Below are 12382 nucleotides of genomic sequence, written 5' to 3'. Positions count from 1 at the left end.
ACAGCATAGTATCATACAGTATAGTATCATACAGTATAGTATCATACAGTATAGTATCATACAGTATAGTATCATACAGTATAGTACCATACAGTATAGTATCATACAGTATAGTATCATACAGTATGATAGGATGGGTTACATGCAGAGAGGTGATTTCTGCTTTGTTTTTTGGCAGCTATTTCTTTTCACATTTTGCCAGTTTGTGTTTAAAAACAGTAGTTAAAAGTTATCTTTGAATATTGAATCTGTGGTGCAAATAAAAAATAAAACAAACACGTTTATTTGCATGTAACTTACTGAAGATTTCATTGAGCCACTCCAGAGGAGTGGAGCATGTGAGTGTCGGGCAGATGGTTGCAAACACCGGGCGTAGCTCGGGTGAAGGAGGTTGCAGACCCCGGGTGGAGCAGCAGACCCCGGGTGGAGCCCCTCTTCACCTTTCACCCCACCTCTCCACATTCACTGTCCCTCTCCCAGGCTGGGCCCGGCTGTGGAGGGATTGCCCGGTATAAAATGATCGGCGCTGGGATTTGCTCGGTTGAGGACGCTTAGAGAGGGTTTTAATGTCGTGACGTCACATTAATTAGCGGCCTCCTTGATCCTTTCAGCCCGTAAGCCGCGGGCTGCGCCCTGTTGCAGAGACACAGACCCCAGTGCACACCGGGGAGGAGATGCACGCACCCTCCTGAGGGCCAACGCAGCTCCACTGTTTGGAAGTTCGTGTGATGCTTTTGGGGGAAATAAATCAATAAAGAGTCATCTAAAAGTACCAGTCGGAAAAAATGGCAGACAAGGACAGCGTGGAGAAGTACCTGGAGAACAACCCGCAGTTCGCCAAAGAGTACTTTGACAAGAAGGTGCGAGCCGAAGCTCTGACCGCAGCCTTTTCCGGAACTTTGGACGTGAAAGACGCCGCTTCCTTCAAGGATCTTAATGCCGTCCAGGAGGCCGCGCTCATCTTCGAGCTGGTGCAGGAGCTGCAGAAACCGGGGAGCATGGAGGAGTCCATGCACAAAGTGTTGCAGAGGCTGGCGCTCATCCTGCAGGCCGACAGGATGGGTTTTTACATGTGCCGATCCCGAAACGGAATACCCGAGCTGTCCACCTGCCTCTTCGACGTGACCCCGACGTCCAAATACGAAGCCAACCTTGTCCATCCGCAGGGGGAGATCGTGTTCCCTCTCGACATCGGGATTGTGGGTCATACCGCGACGATCAAGAAGCCGCAAAATGTCCCTGACGTGACCAAGGTGAGACGTGTGCACTTGACACACCCTCCTCAGGTGTGAGACATATAGGAGCGGGCGGAGAAACTGAAGTCAAATAATAATAATTAGAATAATAACAACACACAAAAGAATAAAAGCTTGAAGACTGCAGAGTTCAATTAAATAGGCAGTGTTCATTGTTGTTTCCAAACGTGTGCATTTTCACAAAACAGCAAAAAAATAAGAAAATTCATCTTAAAGAATTACAGTTAAAAAAAGTAAACATTTATGTATTTATTTCGGTAGATTATTTATATAACCTTTGCATTTGTTCTACCTTTTTTTTGACACTGGATGCCATTGAAAAGTTAATTGTGTCTACACTCAAAACATGCAAAACGTTTTAATTTAAAATATGACAGCCGTAAACACAAGGGGGGAAAACATTTGTTCTCATAGAAAATTGTCTTTAACTTAAAAGCCAACATTGCTTGGGATAGAATTTTAACAAAAAGGATTATGGTCTTTCAGGGTTAGGGTTAGTTACAGTATGGAAAAGTGACAGTAAATGTAGTTTACGATCAAGTGTAACCACCGAGACAATAAATCTAGCTTGTTTATTGCAGAATAATCTTCTGATGTCACTGAAAAAAAATCCTTATGTATGTCTTGTGAATGTCAGTATGACAGGTTGGTGATGAGTACTTGATCATTTTGCTTTGGCTATGTTGTTTGACTCTCCAAGAAAAACCCACACAAGTGTTAACTTTCTCTTTCTCTCTTAATCCAGAATCCAAAGTTCTCTGACTTTGTGGACAAACAGACGGGATACAAGACCAAATGCATGCTCACATTCCCTCTGACTGCTGAAAAAGAGTGCCTTGGAGTCGTCATGGCGCTAAACAAAATAGGAGCTGATGCTTTCACTCCAGAGGACGAGAAGGTAAAGAAATACTTGCGTATCTGCGGTGGTAGTGAGGTGAACATAGGAAGCAGTGACTTTGTGCCCTCTTTGTCGTAACACTTAAATAAGCTCATATTACTCAGGCATTCTCTTAATCAAATCCAATGCCGCTTGTCTGCTGAAAAGGCTTTGCTCAACCGCTTCAGCTAAATAAAGAATATTGCTGTAATTACATCTTACTGGCAGGGCGCAAAACACTCCCATTATGTCAGTGGGAGCCAATCACACCAGAGTCTCTCAGAGCACTTTGCTTTTCAGGATTGAACTTGATGAAAGGGCATATTGATGTGACTTGAAACAAGTTATGTCTGTGTCAGAGAATATTGGCGACTACGTCTGAAGCCACGAGCTCACACTGTGGCACAAATCTTCAAAAAGGATGTTTTTTGCATATTATCGAAGGAGATCCTCGGTTATTATGGGGATTTATGAGGACCGGAAAAGAGAGTCAAGAGATCTAAGTAGAAGATTGCTGGAAGTGAAACATAGTGCAAAGACTGCAACTGCTAAAAAGCAAGAAAATGACTGGTATTAGGGCCGATATGGTGATTCCTCACTGTGTTTTCACGCTACACTGTGATAATCTCGCACAAAAACTATATTTTATGTGTTTAAGAAAAGCACCCTCATGTTTACTTGATAAGCAACAAAGACTATAATAATCAGAGGAGTGTGGGAGTTTGAGGAGCCTGCAAAGAACTATGAATAGTATTACAGATCTATGCAAATGTAAGTGCAAGTCATGTGTAATCACTGGATAAAGCTTAGTTAAACTCATATAGGCTATCTGAAGATTAACTTATACGGGAGTGTTTAATCTAATTAGTCTTATTCAGCTTAACTTCACATTTTAGGAGGTATATGCAGCCGGATAATGTTTTACTGCCACTTTGTTTGTGTGTTGATGAAATCCCATATCTTTTCCTGGTCCTTAGCTCTTCCACAAGTACATGAACTTCGCCCAAGTTATCATCCTGCAACACTACACAGCCTACATGTTCAACGTGGAGTCTAGGAGAAGTCAGGTAAACCTACAGCAAATCCTTCATGAATACCGTTGAACAAGACTGATGGTCTTTCCTATCGACAAGGAAACAAACCTTTTACATGTTGTTTCCCTGTTACACCATGGTTGTTGTTGTGTTTTTGGGGGGGGATTTAGGTGCTGCTCTGGTCAGCCAGTAAAGTATTTGAGGAGTTGACGGACATAGAGAGACAATTCCACAAAGCGCTCTACACTGTAAGAATCTACCTACATTGTGAACGATATTCAGTCGGCCTGCTGGACATGACCAAAGAGAAGGTTGGTTTTGTTGAATCAATAGCTTTACAGAACTGTTTCTTTGTTTGGTAATTCAGTAATTAATTGATTGCAATTATTCACTTCAGGAATTTTATGATGAATGGCCGGTGAAACTTGGAGATGTGGAACCATATAAAGGACCAAAAACACCTGACGGCAGGGTAACTTGCATTCTTTTCTCATTTAATAAGCTTTTTTGCTTCTTTTTTTTTCTTTTTGTCTTGATATTTGTTTTACACATGTTTTGTCTTTAATACAGGAAGTCATCTTTTACAAGATTATTGACTACCTCCTGGAGGGAAAAGAAGAAATTAAAGTCATACCGTGAGAAACTTTGAAATACTTTGAAAAAGTCTCCAAATGACTGACCAAGAACAGCTGTTACAGACCATGAAAAGGGAGATTTTCAGTCATTCTAACTAACTACATTCTAACTCGTTTGCTGGTGACATCATTGCACGAATTCTGCATTAAAAATAATTTTTTTTGCCTTGTGATGAAAGCCATTTTGAAGTCCAACACAAAGCGTTAGCTCGGTTCATTTGCATTGAAAATGGAGGAAATAGGTCGCATGAGTGTCGGCGGCTGTCTCATGTGCGTTTCTTCATTTTCCCGTGTGCTTTCAGCGGTCCACCCGCAGATCACTGGGCTCTGGTTAGCGGGCTACCGACCTACGTGGCAGAGAATGGCTTTGTAAGTCTTAATCCTCAAATGATAAAAGAACTGAAAGTAGGAAATTGGTGAAACTCTTACTGTGGAGCATGTTACGGGTAAATGATGACATGTTTGGAAAACGTCTTCCTGCAGATTTGCAACATGATGAACGTGGCTGCAGACGAATACTTCACTTTCCAGGTGCGTCGACTGTGGTTGTGATCTTATAATATATTCACACACAATCGGCTTAAAACTACAATTACAACGCTTGCGAACCATGAGCTACACCCCAGTATCAACACTGGACTTGGTTCCGTGTCTTTCAGAAAGAGGCTGTGGACGAGACGGGCTTTGTTATCAAAAACGTCCTGTCACTGCCGATCGTCAACAAGAAGGAAGAAATTGTTGGCATCGCCACTTTCTTCAACAGGAAGGACGGCAAACCGTTTGACGAGCACGATGAGCAGATCACTGAGGTAACGACTCTCTTTCTCGTCTTCACTGTCGATGTCGTTTGTCTCTTTTTTTTTCACATTCGTAGAGGATTTGAAAGGCGACATGTTGTGTTTTTGCACCTCAGTGCCGCCGCATGTTCATCTTCTGTTTTTTTGGGGGGGTTTTTATCCATCACTCTTCTCCTTCAATTGCCTGCACTAGGCTCTGACACAGTTCCTGGGATGGTCGGTGCTCAACTGTGACACCTACGACAAGCTGAACCGTATGGAGTACAGAAAAGACATTGCCCAGGAAATGCTCATGTACCAGTCTAAATGCACCAAAGATGAGCTGCAGTCCATTCTGGTCAGTATCACTTCATCTCCCCACCAATTGAATGTAAAGAAAAGTCTGTATCTGCTTTGGGGTTTGTTTGTTTTTTGGGGGATTGCGCAAATGATGTGATTGTTCTTTTCATCTAGAACACCAATGAGAAGTTTGGTGAGGAGCCTGAAGACTGTGACCAAAAAGAAATGTACAAGCTATTGGTACGCTCCGTTTTAACCAACATCACAGCATTTTCTCACAAAAGTAGCTTGTGTAATCCACACACTGTCATATCAAAACGTATGCAAGCAGGCTTCCTCCCTGTTAAATGTCAATGAATTATTTCCGATATTTTAACCACGTAATGTAATTCTGACGTAAATGATTCATGAATATTATGTGATTTCTTTTTCTTTTTCTATAGAAAGCAACCTGCCCACCAGCTAACAATGTCCATGGAGAGGATCTGTACCTGTTCTCCTTCAGTGACTTCCCTGTTACAGAGTTCGAGCTCATCAAATGCGGCATTCGCATGTTCTTTGAGCTCGGAGTTGTTGAAAAGTTCAAAGTTCCCGCGGAGGTGAGTTTGTACCTCCGCACTAAACGGGGCGTTTGAAGGCACTTTGTGCATGAAAACCTTATCCTGTCGTTCTGTCGAGCGTATGAAATGTTTTGGTTGTTGTTGACCCGAAGCGTCAAATCAGTGTTTGATTTGAAAGTAGATATTCAAATCAAGCGCAAAAATCCCAGTCAAATATAATGTGTGGGTATTTTAAAGCACGTGAAAAAAAAACTGAAGAAACTCACTGAGGGCGTGCGAGAAATTCCCACCCTGATCTATGAATCTTCAGGATAACAAGAAAAAAGTTTTGAACAGAGAAGCAGATCTTTAATGAGACTGTCGAAGCTGCAAATCTGAGTGATGCTCTCACGCAGTTGTGAAAAGTGAGTGGGTGTCCTCGGGCATCGGGGGCAGATATGCAATTATGAGTCAGACTGCATTAATGTTCAAATTAGACGATTTTTCATCTTTATTGCATTTTATTCTTCACTTGCCTCTGAGTAACACCCACTGTTTCCCCCCCCCCCTCCTCAGACCCTGACCAGGTGGATGTACACTGTGAGGAAGGGCTACCGGTCCATTACCTACCACAACTGGAGGCACGGGTTCAACGTGGGACACACCATGTTCTGTCTGCTGCAGGTAACATCTCTGCCGTCAATATGAGATAATCATGGATTTTTTGGGGGGGGTTTTCGTCAGATGGCTTGTCATTAACATGCACAAGCATGTAGCTGCTGTATGACTCTCTCTCTTTTCCGATACAGACAGGGAAGCTGAGGAAGTACTACACTGATCTAGATGCCTTTGCCATGGTGGCTGCAGCTTTCTGCCATGACATCGACCACAGGGGAACCAACAACCTCTACCAGACAAAGCAAGTCGAAACATGTTTTTTTGTTGTTGTTTTTTTTTTAATGCATTGCACGTGTAACTTGCATGGAAATCGATCGTCCTCATCGCCCATCCTCTTTGTCCCACAGGAGTGCGTCCCCTCTAGCTAGACTTCATGGCAGCTCCATCTTGGAGAGGCACCATTTAGAGTACAGCAAGACGCTCATGGGCGAGGAGGTGAGTCCCGCCGCCGGTCAATAGATCAAAGCATTGGTCCCTCACGGCGCCCTCGGCAAGCGTAACACACCTTCTTGTCTTTGCAGTCCCTGAACATTTTCTGCAACCTGCAGAAGCGTCAGTTTGAGAACGTGCAGCACTTGTTCGACGTCTGCATCATCGCCACCGATCTCGCCCTTTACTTCAAGTAAGTTTTCCCAAATAAATGAAGCCAAGCAAAATACCAGGACGGCATTTGAACTTAAGGTAGCTGTCAAGGAAGATGAGGCAAGTGAAAGCTGTCGCTCCTGTAAAGTTCGGCTGCTGAAAGTCAGAGCTTGTCAGTCTCCTTGTGTTGTCTTTCAACACGCCTCGCAGGTTTTTATCAAAATGTTTATATTTTGTTCAGTTCAGTCTTTCTGATCGACTCTGCTTTTTTTTTTTTTTCTTTCTTTTTTTTTTCCACCCGTAGGAAAAGAACCATGTTCCAAAATATTGTGAATGCCACGGAGCCGATGACAGACGATAAGGAGGCCACTGCTTTTGTCTCCAACAACCCCACCAGGAAGGAAATTGTCATGTACGTAACCGATTGGAGCAGGAGACGGCATGACCGTTGAGAGAGAAGTCTGTCCAGTTTACCTTCAAATGCATTTAGGAGATTTTGGTAGCAGCGGGCCCTCGCAAATCATCAGCATCAGTGGCAGTGTGTCATCTTCTTTTCTCTGACTGACTGACTCGTCTGTCTCTCACCTCCAGGGCCATGATGATGACAGGTTGTGACTTGTCAGCTATCACCAAACCCTGGGAGGTACAGAGCAAGGTGAGTTTACTTTACTGGCTTCCAACCGACTGTTTGAAAAATAGAAATCAAAGTTCTCAAGAAAACGAAAAACCCTCTCAGCAGGCAGAAGAGAAAATGATAGAAGTAATTCGAGTGGAAGACTTTCCCTTTATTCAGACAAAGTGATTAAAGTTGTATTTCTTACATTTATTTATCATGCGATTAATTCAAATAATTTTGATTTCTGACAGTTCGCTCACCTTTTACGATATGAAAAAAGGTGCCTGTAATCCACAATGTTGTTTTGCTTCCATTTAATCCTGTTCCCGATGGTCCATGTAGGTGGCTCTGATGGTCGCAGCTGAATTCTGGGAACAGGGTGATTTGGAGAGAAATGTTTTGGACCAGCAACCAATCGTAAGCGCTCCACTCCTTTTCCCCCCCCCTACTTCTTCCTCGTTGTTGTTTTCATCCTTTCACGTGACTTCTCCATGTTCTTTATTTGCTCAAACACCTCCCCATCTGTCTCCAACAGCCCATGATGGACAGAAATTGTTCCGAACAGCTACCCAAGATGCAGTGTGGTTTCATCGATTTTGTGTGCTCATTTGTATACAAGGTAATAAACCCATTTTTTTTTCTCCATCCAGCCCCAGTTTTCCTGGGAAAGAATAGCAGTGTGGTCATTATAAACAACTGAGTTGGAGACAACTGTGCAAAGCAGAGCACAGATTTTCCTTTTTTTTTGCAAAACAGGGAGTCTGCTCTGTGTTCATCTGTAAAACACTCTTAAAAAGAGTGTGGCCATTTAGTCCAGCTGCGAATTAATCGTCCACAAATGCAAAGCCAAACCCTATTAACAAAAAAAGAAAATTGGAAACGTATTCCTCCTATGAGTTATTTTGATTTGATTTCTGTAAAAGCCCTACAAATATAAACTCTACACACATAGCCTAACTGAGCCATTAACTCTTGTTTTAAAGCCCGGTGGAGCGTGACGTTTGCTTTTAGTGGCACTCACACCAACCCAATAAACGCTGAATTTTAAAGCCTGGTTTTGACATTTCTTTCAGAATGAAATAGAATAGAGGACTGTCAGAAAAGCGGTCAATTAAATTACCTCGGCTGTGAGCTGAATGAGACTGTAGCGTTTGGTAAACCCAGCAAACCACATCTATATTGCAGTCTGAAAACCCTCCTGCTGAAAAGATGAGCGTTGAGTTAAATAAATAATTTAGTCATTCCTCATGCGGTCTCAACATTCACTTTCCACTGGTGTTGCTGTCACTGCAACCCTCTCATGTTGTGCAACAGTATGCATTGACATGGGCCTGTTGAACCCATCTGGCCTCGGCAGGAATGTTAGTGAGCTGTTTGTCAGTCAGGATGGTGTTTGGACAAGAACACAACACACACACACACACACACACACCACATCCATACACAATGACCATGTGTTTGCTGTTCCTGTGGATTGGTGGTGGAAGAGCCATATGTCGTTCTTTTAACGTGTGTTTCTCCTCGGTGTGATGAATAACACATATTCATTGTCATTTGCCAGGAGTTCTCCAGGTTCCACAAAGAGATCAAGCCCATGTTTGACGGCCTGAACAACAACAGGGCACACTGGAATGAGTTGGGACAGGTGTACGAGGCAAAGATGAAAGCTATCGAGGACGAGAAGAAAAAACTAGAAGAAGAGGAAGCCAGGAAAGGTATGAAAAAAATACTCAACTTTTAATCTCAAAAACAATGTTTTTTTTGTGGGGGGGGGAACTTTAGAGTTGATCTATGCATGTATATAATAGTAGAGGACCTAAAACAGTTCCTTGTGGAGCCTCACAATAAAATGCAAAGAATAACAATTGCGAAGCATTAGGAATTATCATGTATTTATCTTTTTTGTGCGCATGTGTGTTTTTTACTTAGCTGGCGGTGATGGAAAGTCAAAGACCTGCACCATCTGTTAAGGTTCTGGACTGCTTGGATCTGGACCGGTGCTGTCTGTTTAGGACTACCCTACGCTAGTCTCCCCGGGTCCGACAGGACATCTTTTCCATTGGACTGGTCTCATCAACACCAGCGTAGTTCTCTCTGGGTATCTGCCGTTTGCGTTGGTGCCGTCCAGCCCGGCCTTATCGGGTCCGGTCTGGTTCAGTGTACCCAACTAGTCTAGCGTAGTCAGGTCTGGTCTGCAGTGCAGCATGGATTAGACCAGCCGAACTATTCTTCAGGGGAGAGGAGAGTCAGCAGCTTCATCAAGAAGGAGTGATGTTGGGAATCTGACTGCAAGACATTTCTGAAGACGTGACGGATTCGAGACTTCCTTCTTTCCTCTGCTTTGTACGGCACATGGACATTTGAGGAGTGAAAACACACCTGTTCATCACTTACTTTCCTTCAACTTGATAGTGACCCAGATATTAATTTAAAATCCACAGTTGAATGAGCTTGAATGCAAAGATGAAAGTTGTTTAGCAAGTACAAATACAAACTTCTTATCAAACATAGCTGATATTGGATTCTGTGTGAGCTTTATGTGGGATGTATACATGCCAAAATTGTAGCAGTCACACATCGTACCTATTGACCGTCAACTGACGCGTGATATCATAAAACTGTAGGACACACAATGCACTGAGCTGCTGCTGTTCAGGCAGTGGCAGGACTGAAAATGGGGCATGAGAGCAGTTAGGGTCACATGGATTAGTGGGTTGGTTTGAATTCAAATTGTTTAATTTCATTGAGATGTGCAAAAATTACCATACAATTGGATGCAATGTGGTAACGGTGTTATGGCAGTGTAATAACACAGAGTTGGCAAAGGTTAATGTTCTCTTATCTCAAAAGGACGAATGAGTTGGTTGAAGCTATATTTGTTTTATTATGCAACTCGTCTAAATACTTATATTTTTGATTTATTTGAGTATTTTATACTTAAACTGTCTTCAGGGAAAAGAGTTTGAGACAAGCATTAAATGTTTGACATGGTTATTGAACATGTGCAGTAAAATTCAGGGAAGCAGAATTTTATTTAAGATTTTTTTTTCCAGCTTTAATAGATATCTTGAAGTGATCTGGGTGTATGACAAGGATTAAAATAAAATTTAAAAAAAATACTTATTTTAAATGTGCATACTTCACATGTATATAGATTATGGAAATATAGAAATTGTATCATGTAAATTGTGTAAACTAAATGATAAATGAAGCATAAAAAAACAGACTTGAGGGAGGTGAAAGCAACGTTTTCGAAGCAGGCAACAGCCACAGTCCAGTGGGTCTACCTCTCCCATAAGAAGCTTTGATAGGATTTGATTGCCAGCCAGTGTTTGGGATCCACGCGGCTTTCGACTTTAAATACCCTTCTTACAGAGGATGTAAACGAGGCTACCGAAGCCTTATCATATGTATATGCAAGACGACTTGTGTTTGTAAAGATGCAACTATAGAGTCAGTTGTACGACGGTACGGCCAAAGTTCTCTGCTTCCTTCTTTACTGACGCAACAGTGAGAGCGATCGTGCAATGGACGTATACCTCTATGTGTGAAGCTAAATTGAACTCATCCTGTCAGGCATCTGAGTATGCAGCGCGACCCCAGTGCACCTTCTGATACTTTCTTCTGCAACATCCCCCGCAAGGGGCAAATGCAAGCTGTGGATGTCAGTTGTGCAATGCCACGCCGTGTAATCAATGGGGCATCAATCCAGGGCTACTTAATCCTATCAGAATGGCTTTGGGACTACCTGGAAACTCTGTGTCTGCTGCCTGAGAGGAAGCAAGTGGCTGCTGTAATCACTGGATTCAAAACAGACACAGAATCAAGTCCCCTTTGCTGCAGACATTGTATATAAAAGGTTTCGCCACCCCAGTTTTGTCTCCAATGATAAAATACAGCCCCTTGCATTTCCTTTAAGCTTTTCACGAGACACTCAATACTTCAACGTATACTTTCTACTTAACCCCTGCGCCATCATTCAGACATTAGAAATCCATCATTAAATGTATGAAATGACCTCTAATGTATGTATGTATGTGTCATGAGATGTAATATGTGTAAAGCAAATAAAGGAATTTATGGAGGTGAAAGACTAAGTACGATCGCGTCTTCTCATCAAAGGAATGTGCAGCGTATGCAAAGGCTTTAGTTTATCTTTTGTTCACACTTGACTTGTACACATGAAGGTGGGACAGTGACAAACAGTAAAACCGAAGAATCCTTGGGCTTTGCCACGACGGCGTTCGCTCTTAGTCGTATATCGTGCGGGATCTCGGAGGCTCCAAAGCTGGATGAGCCTCCGGGGAAAGAGGATCAGTGGATTGTTCCTGATCCCTTCCCGATACTACGCTGTCTCGCTCTGCCCCTGACCGGCAGGCTCTCTGTGTGTTTTCAGGAGGAAGTAAACTGGAGACTATTCCACGTAGTTTGTATCGATATAGGAAGATAACCCCTGTTAGTAACAAAGAGGACCGCTGTTGCATGTCCACTATTGTATTTGGAAAGCAGGATGTAGCCGAGGCCTCCCTTGACAAGACGGAATTTCTGACATGAAGAAACGCAGAAACAAGGCTTGTAATCTGTCTTGGGACATTTCAGCTTGTCAACTCCTGCACCAACACGACCTTTCATTTGCCAAACAATTTGAGGGTCAGTGGGTACAGAGCTGTTTTCTCTTTAGGTGGAAACCACCTCCTCTCCTCACAAGGCCTCATAATTCAGTTGTTCAGCCTCTCAAGTCCAGAGGCTTTATGTGTATCCATACCTTGATGTTTTGCTGTCAGTGCACAGAATGACGGATTTATTTGCTGAAGCTTGAGCGTTCTGAACACAAGACCATTGACTTTGTGACTTCTGAACTGGGGTGAAATTCTAGGAACAGTATTATTTTAATGACTTGCTAACTGGAAAACAAGAAACTACAGTATTGCACTCTACATCCTACACCGTGGGGCAAAGAAAAAGCTGTCAGTCTAAGAATGTTGTTATGCTGGATGTTTCAAATCCTCCCTGGGAAGTTTGTACTCGTTTTTGCACATGTGAGAATTTATCAGAGAAAGCAGATGTTGAAAACAGAATTGATCAACTG

General features: G+C 42.7%; 1 protein-coding gene across 1 annotated transcript; it reads left to right on the top strand.

The window, feature by feature from the left end:
* Positions 1–785: 785 nt before the first annotated feature.
* Positions 786–9263, top strand: pde6c (phosphodiesterase 6C, cGMP-specific, cone, alpha prime; the record flags this gene model as incomplete). The annotated part of the gene is made up of 22 exons (XM_080517490.1): positions 786–1253; positions 2002–2154; positions 3111–3200; positions 3338–3478; positions 3565–3639; positions 3738–3802; positions 4105–4171; positions 4286–4333; positions 4462–4611; positions 4793–4936; positions 5053–5118; positions 5322–5477; positions 5994–6101; positions 6227–6336; positions 6443–6530; positions 6617–6717; positions 6982–7089; positions 7269–7332; positions 7636–7710; positions 7829–7912; positions 8855–9008; positions 9223–9263. The coding sequence occupies 22 exons, from the start codon at positions 786–788 to the stop codon at positions 9261–9263; spliced, it is 2556 nt and encodes an 851-aa protein (XP_080373616.1).
* Between the last annotated feature and the right edge of the window lie 3119 nt (positions 9264–12382).

This window comes from Blennius ocellaris (genome assembly GCF_963422515.1).
Source record: "Blennius ocellaris genome assembly, chromosome: 21".
In the NCBI taxonomy this organism is placed as follows: domain Eukaryota; kingdom Metazoa; phylum Chordata; class Actinopteri; order Blenniiformes; family Blenniidae; genus Blennius; species Blennius ocellaris.
The sequence above is the reverse complement of the archived record's forward strand: the minus strand, read 5'-3'. Positions and strand labels throughout refer to the sequence as shown.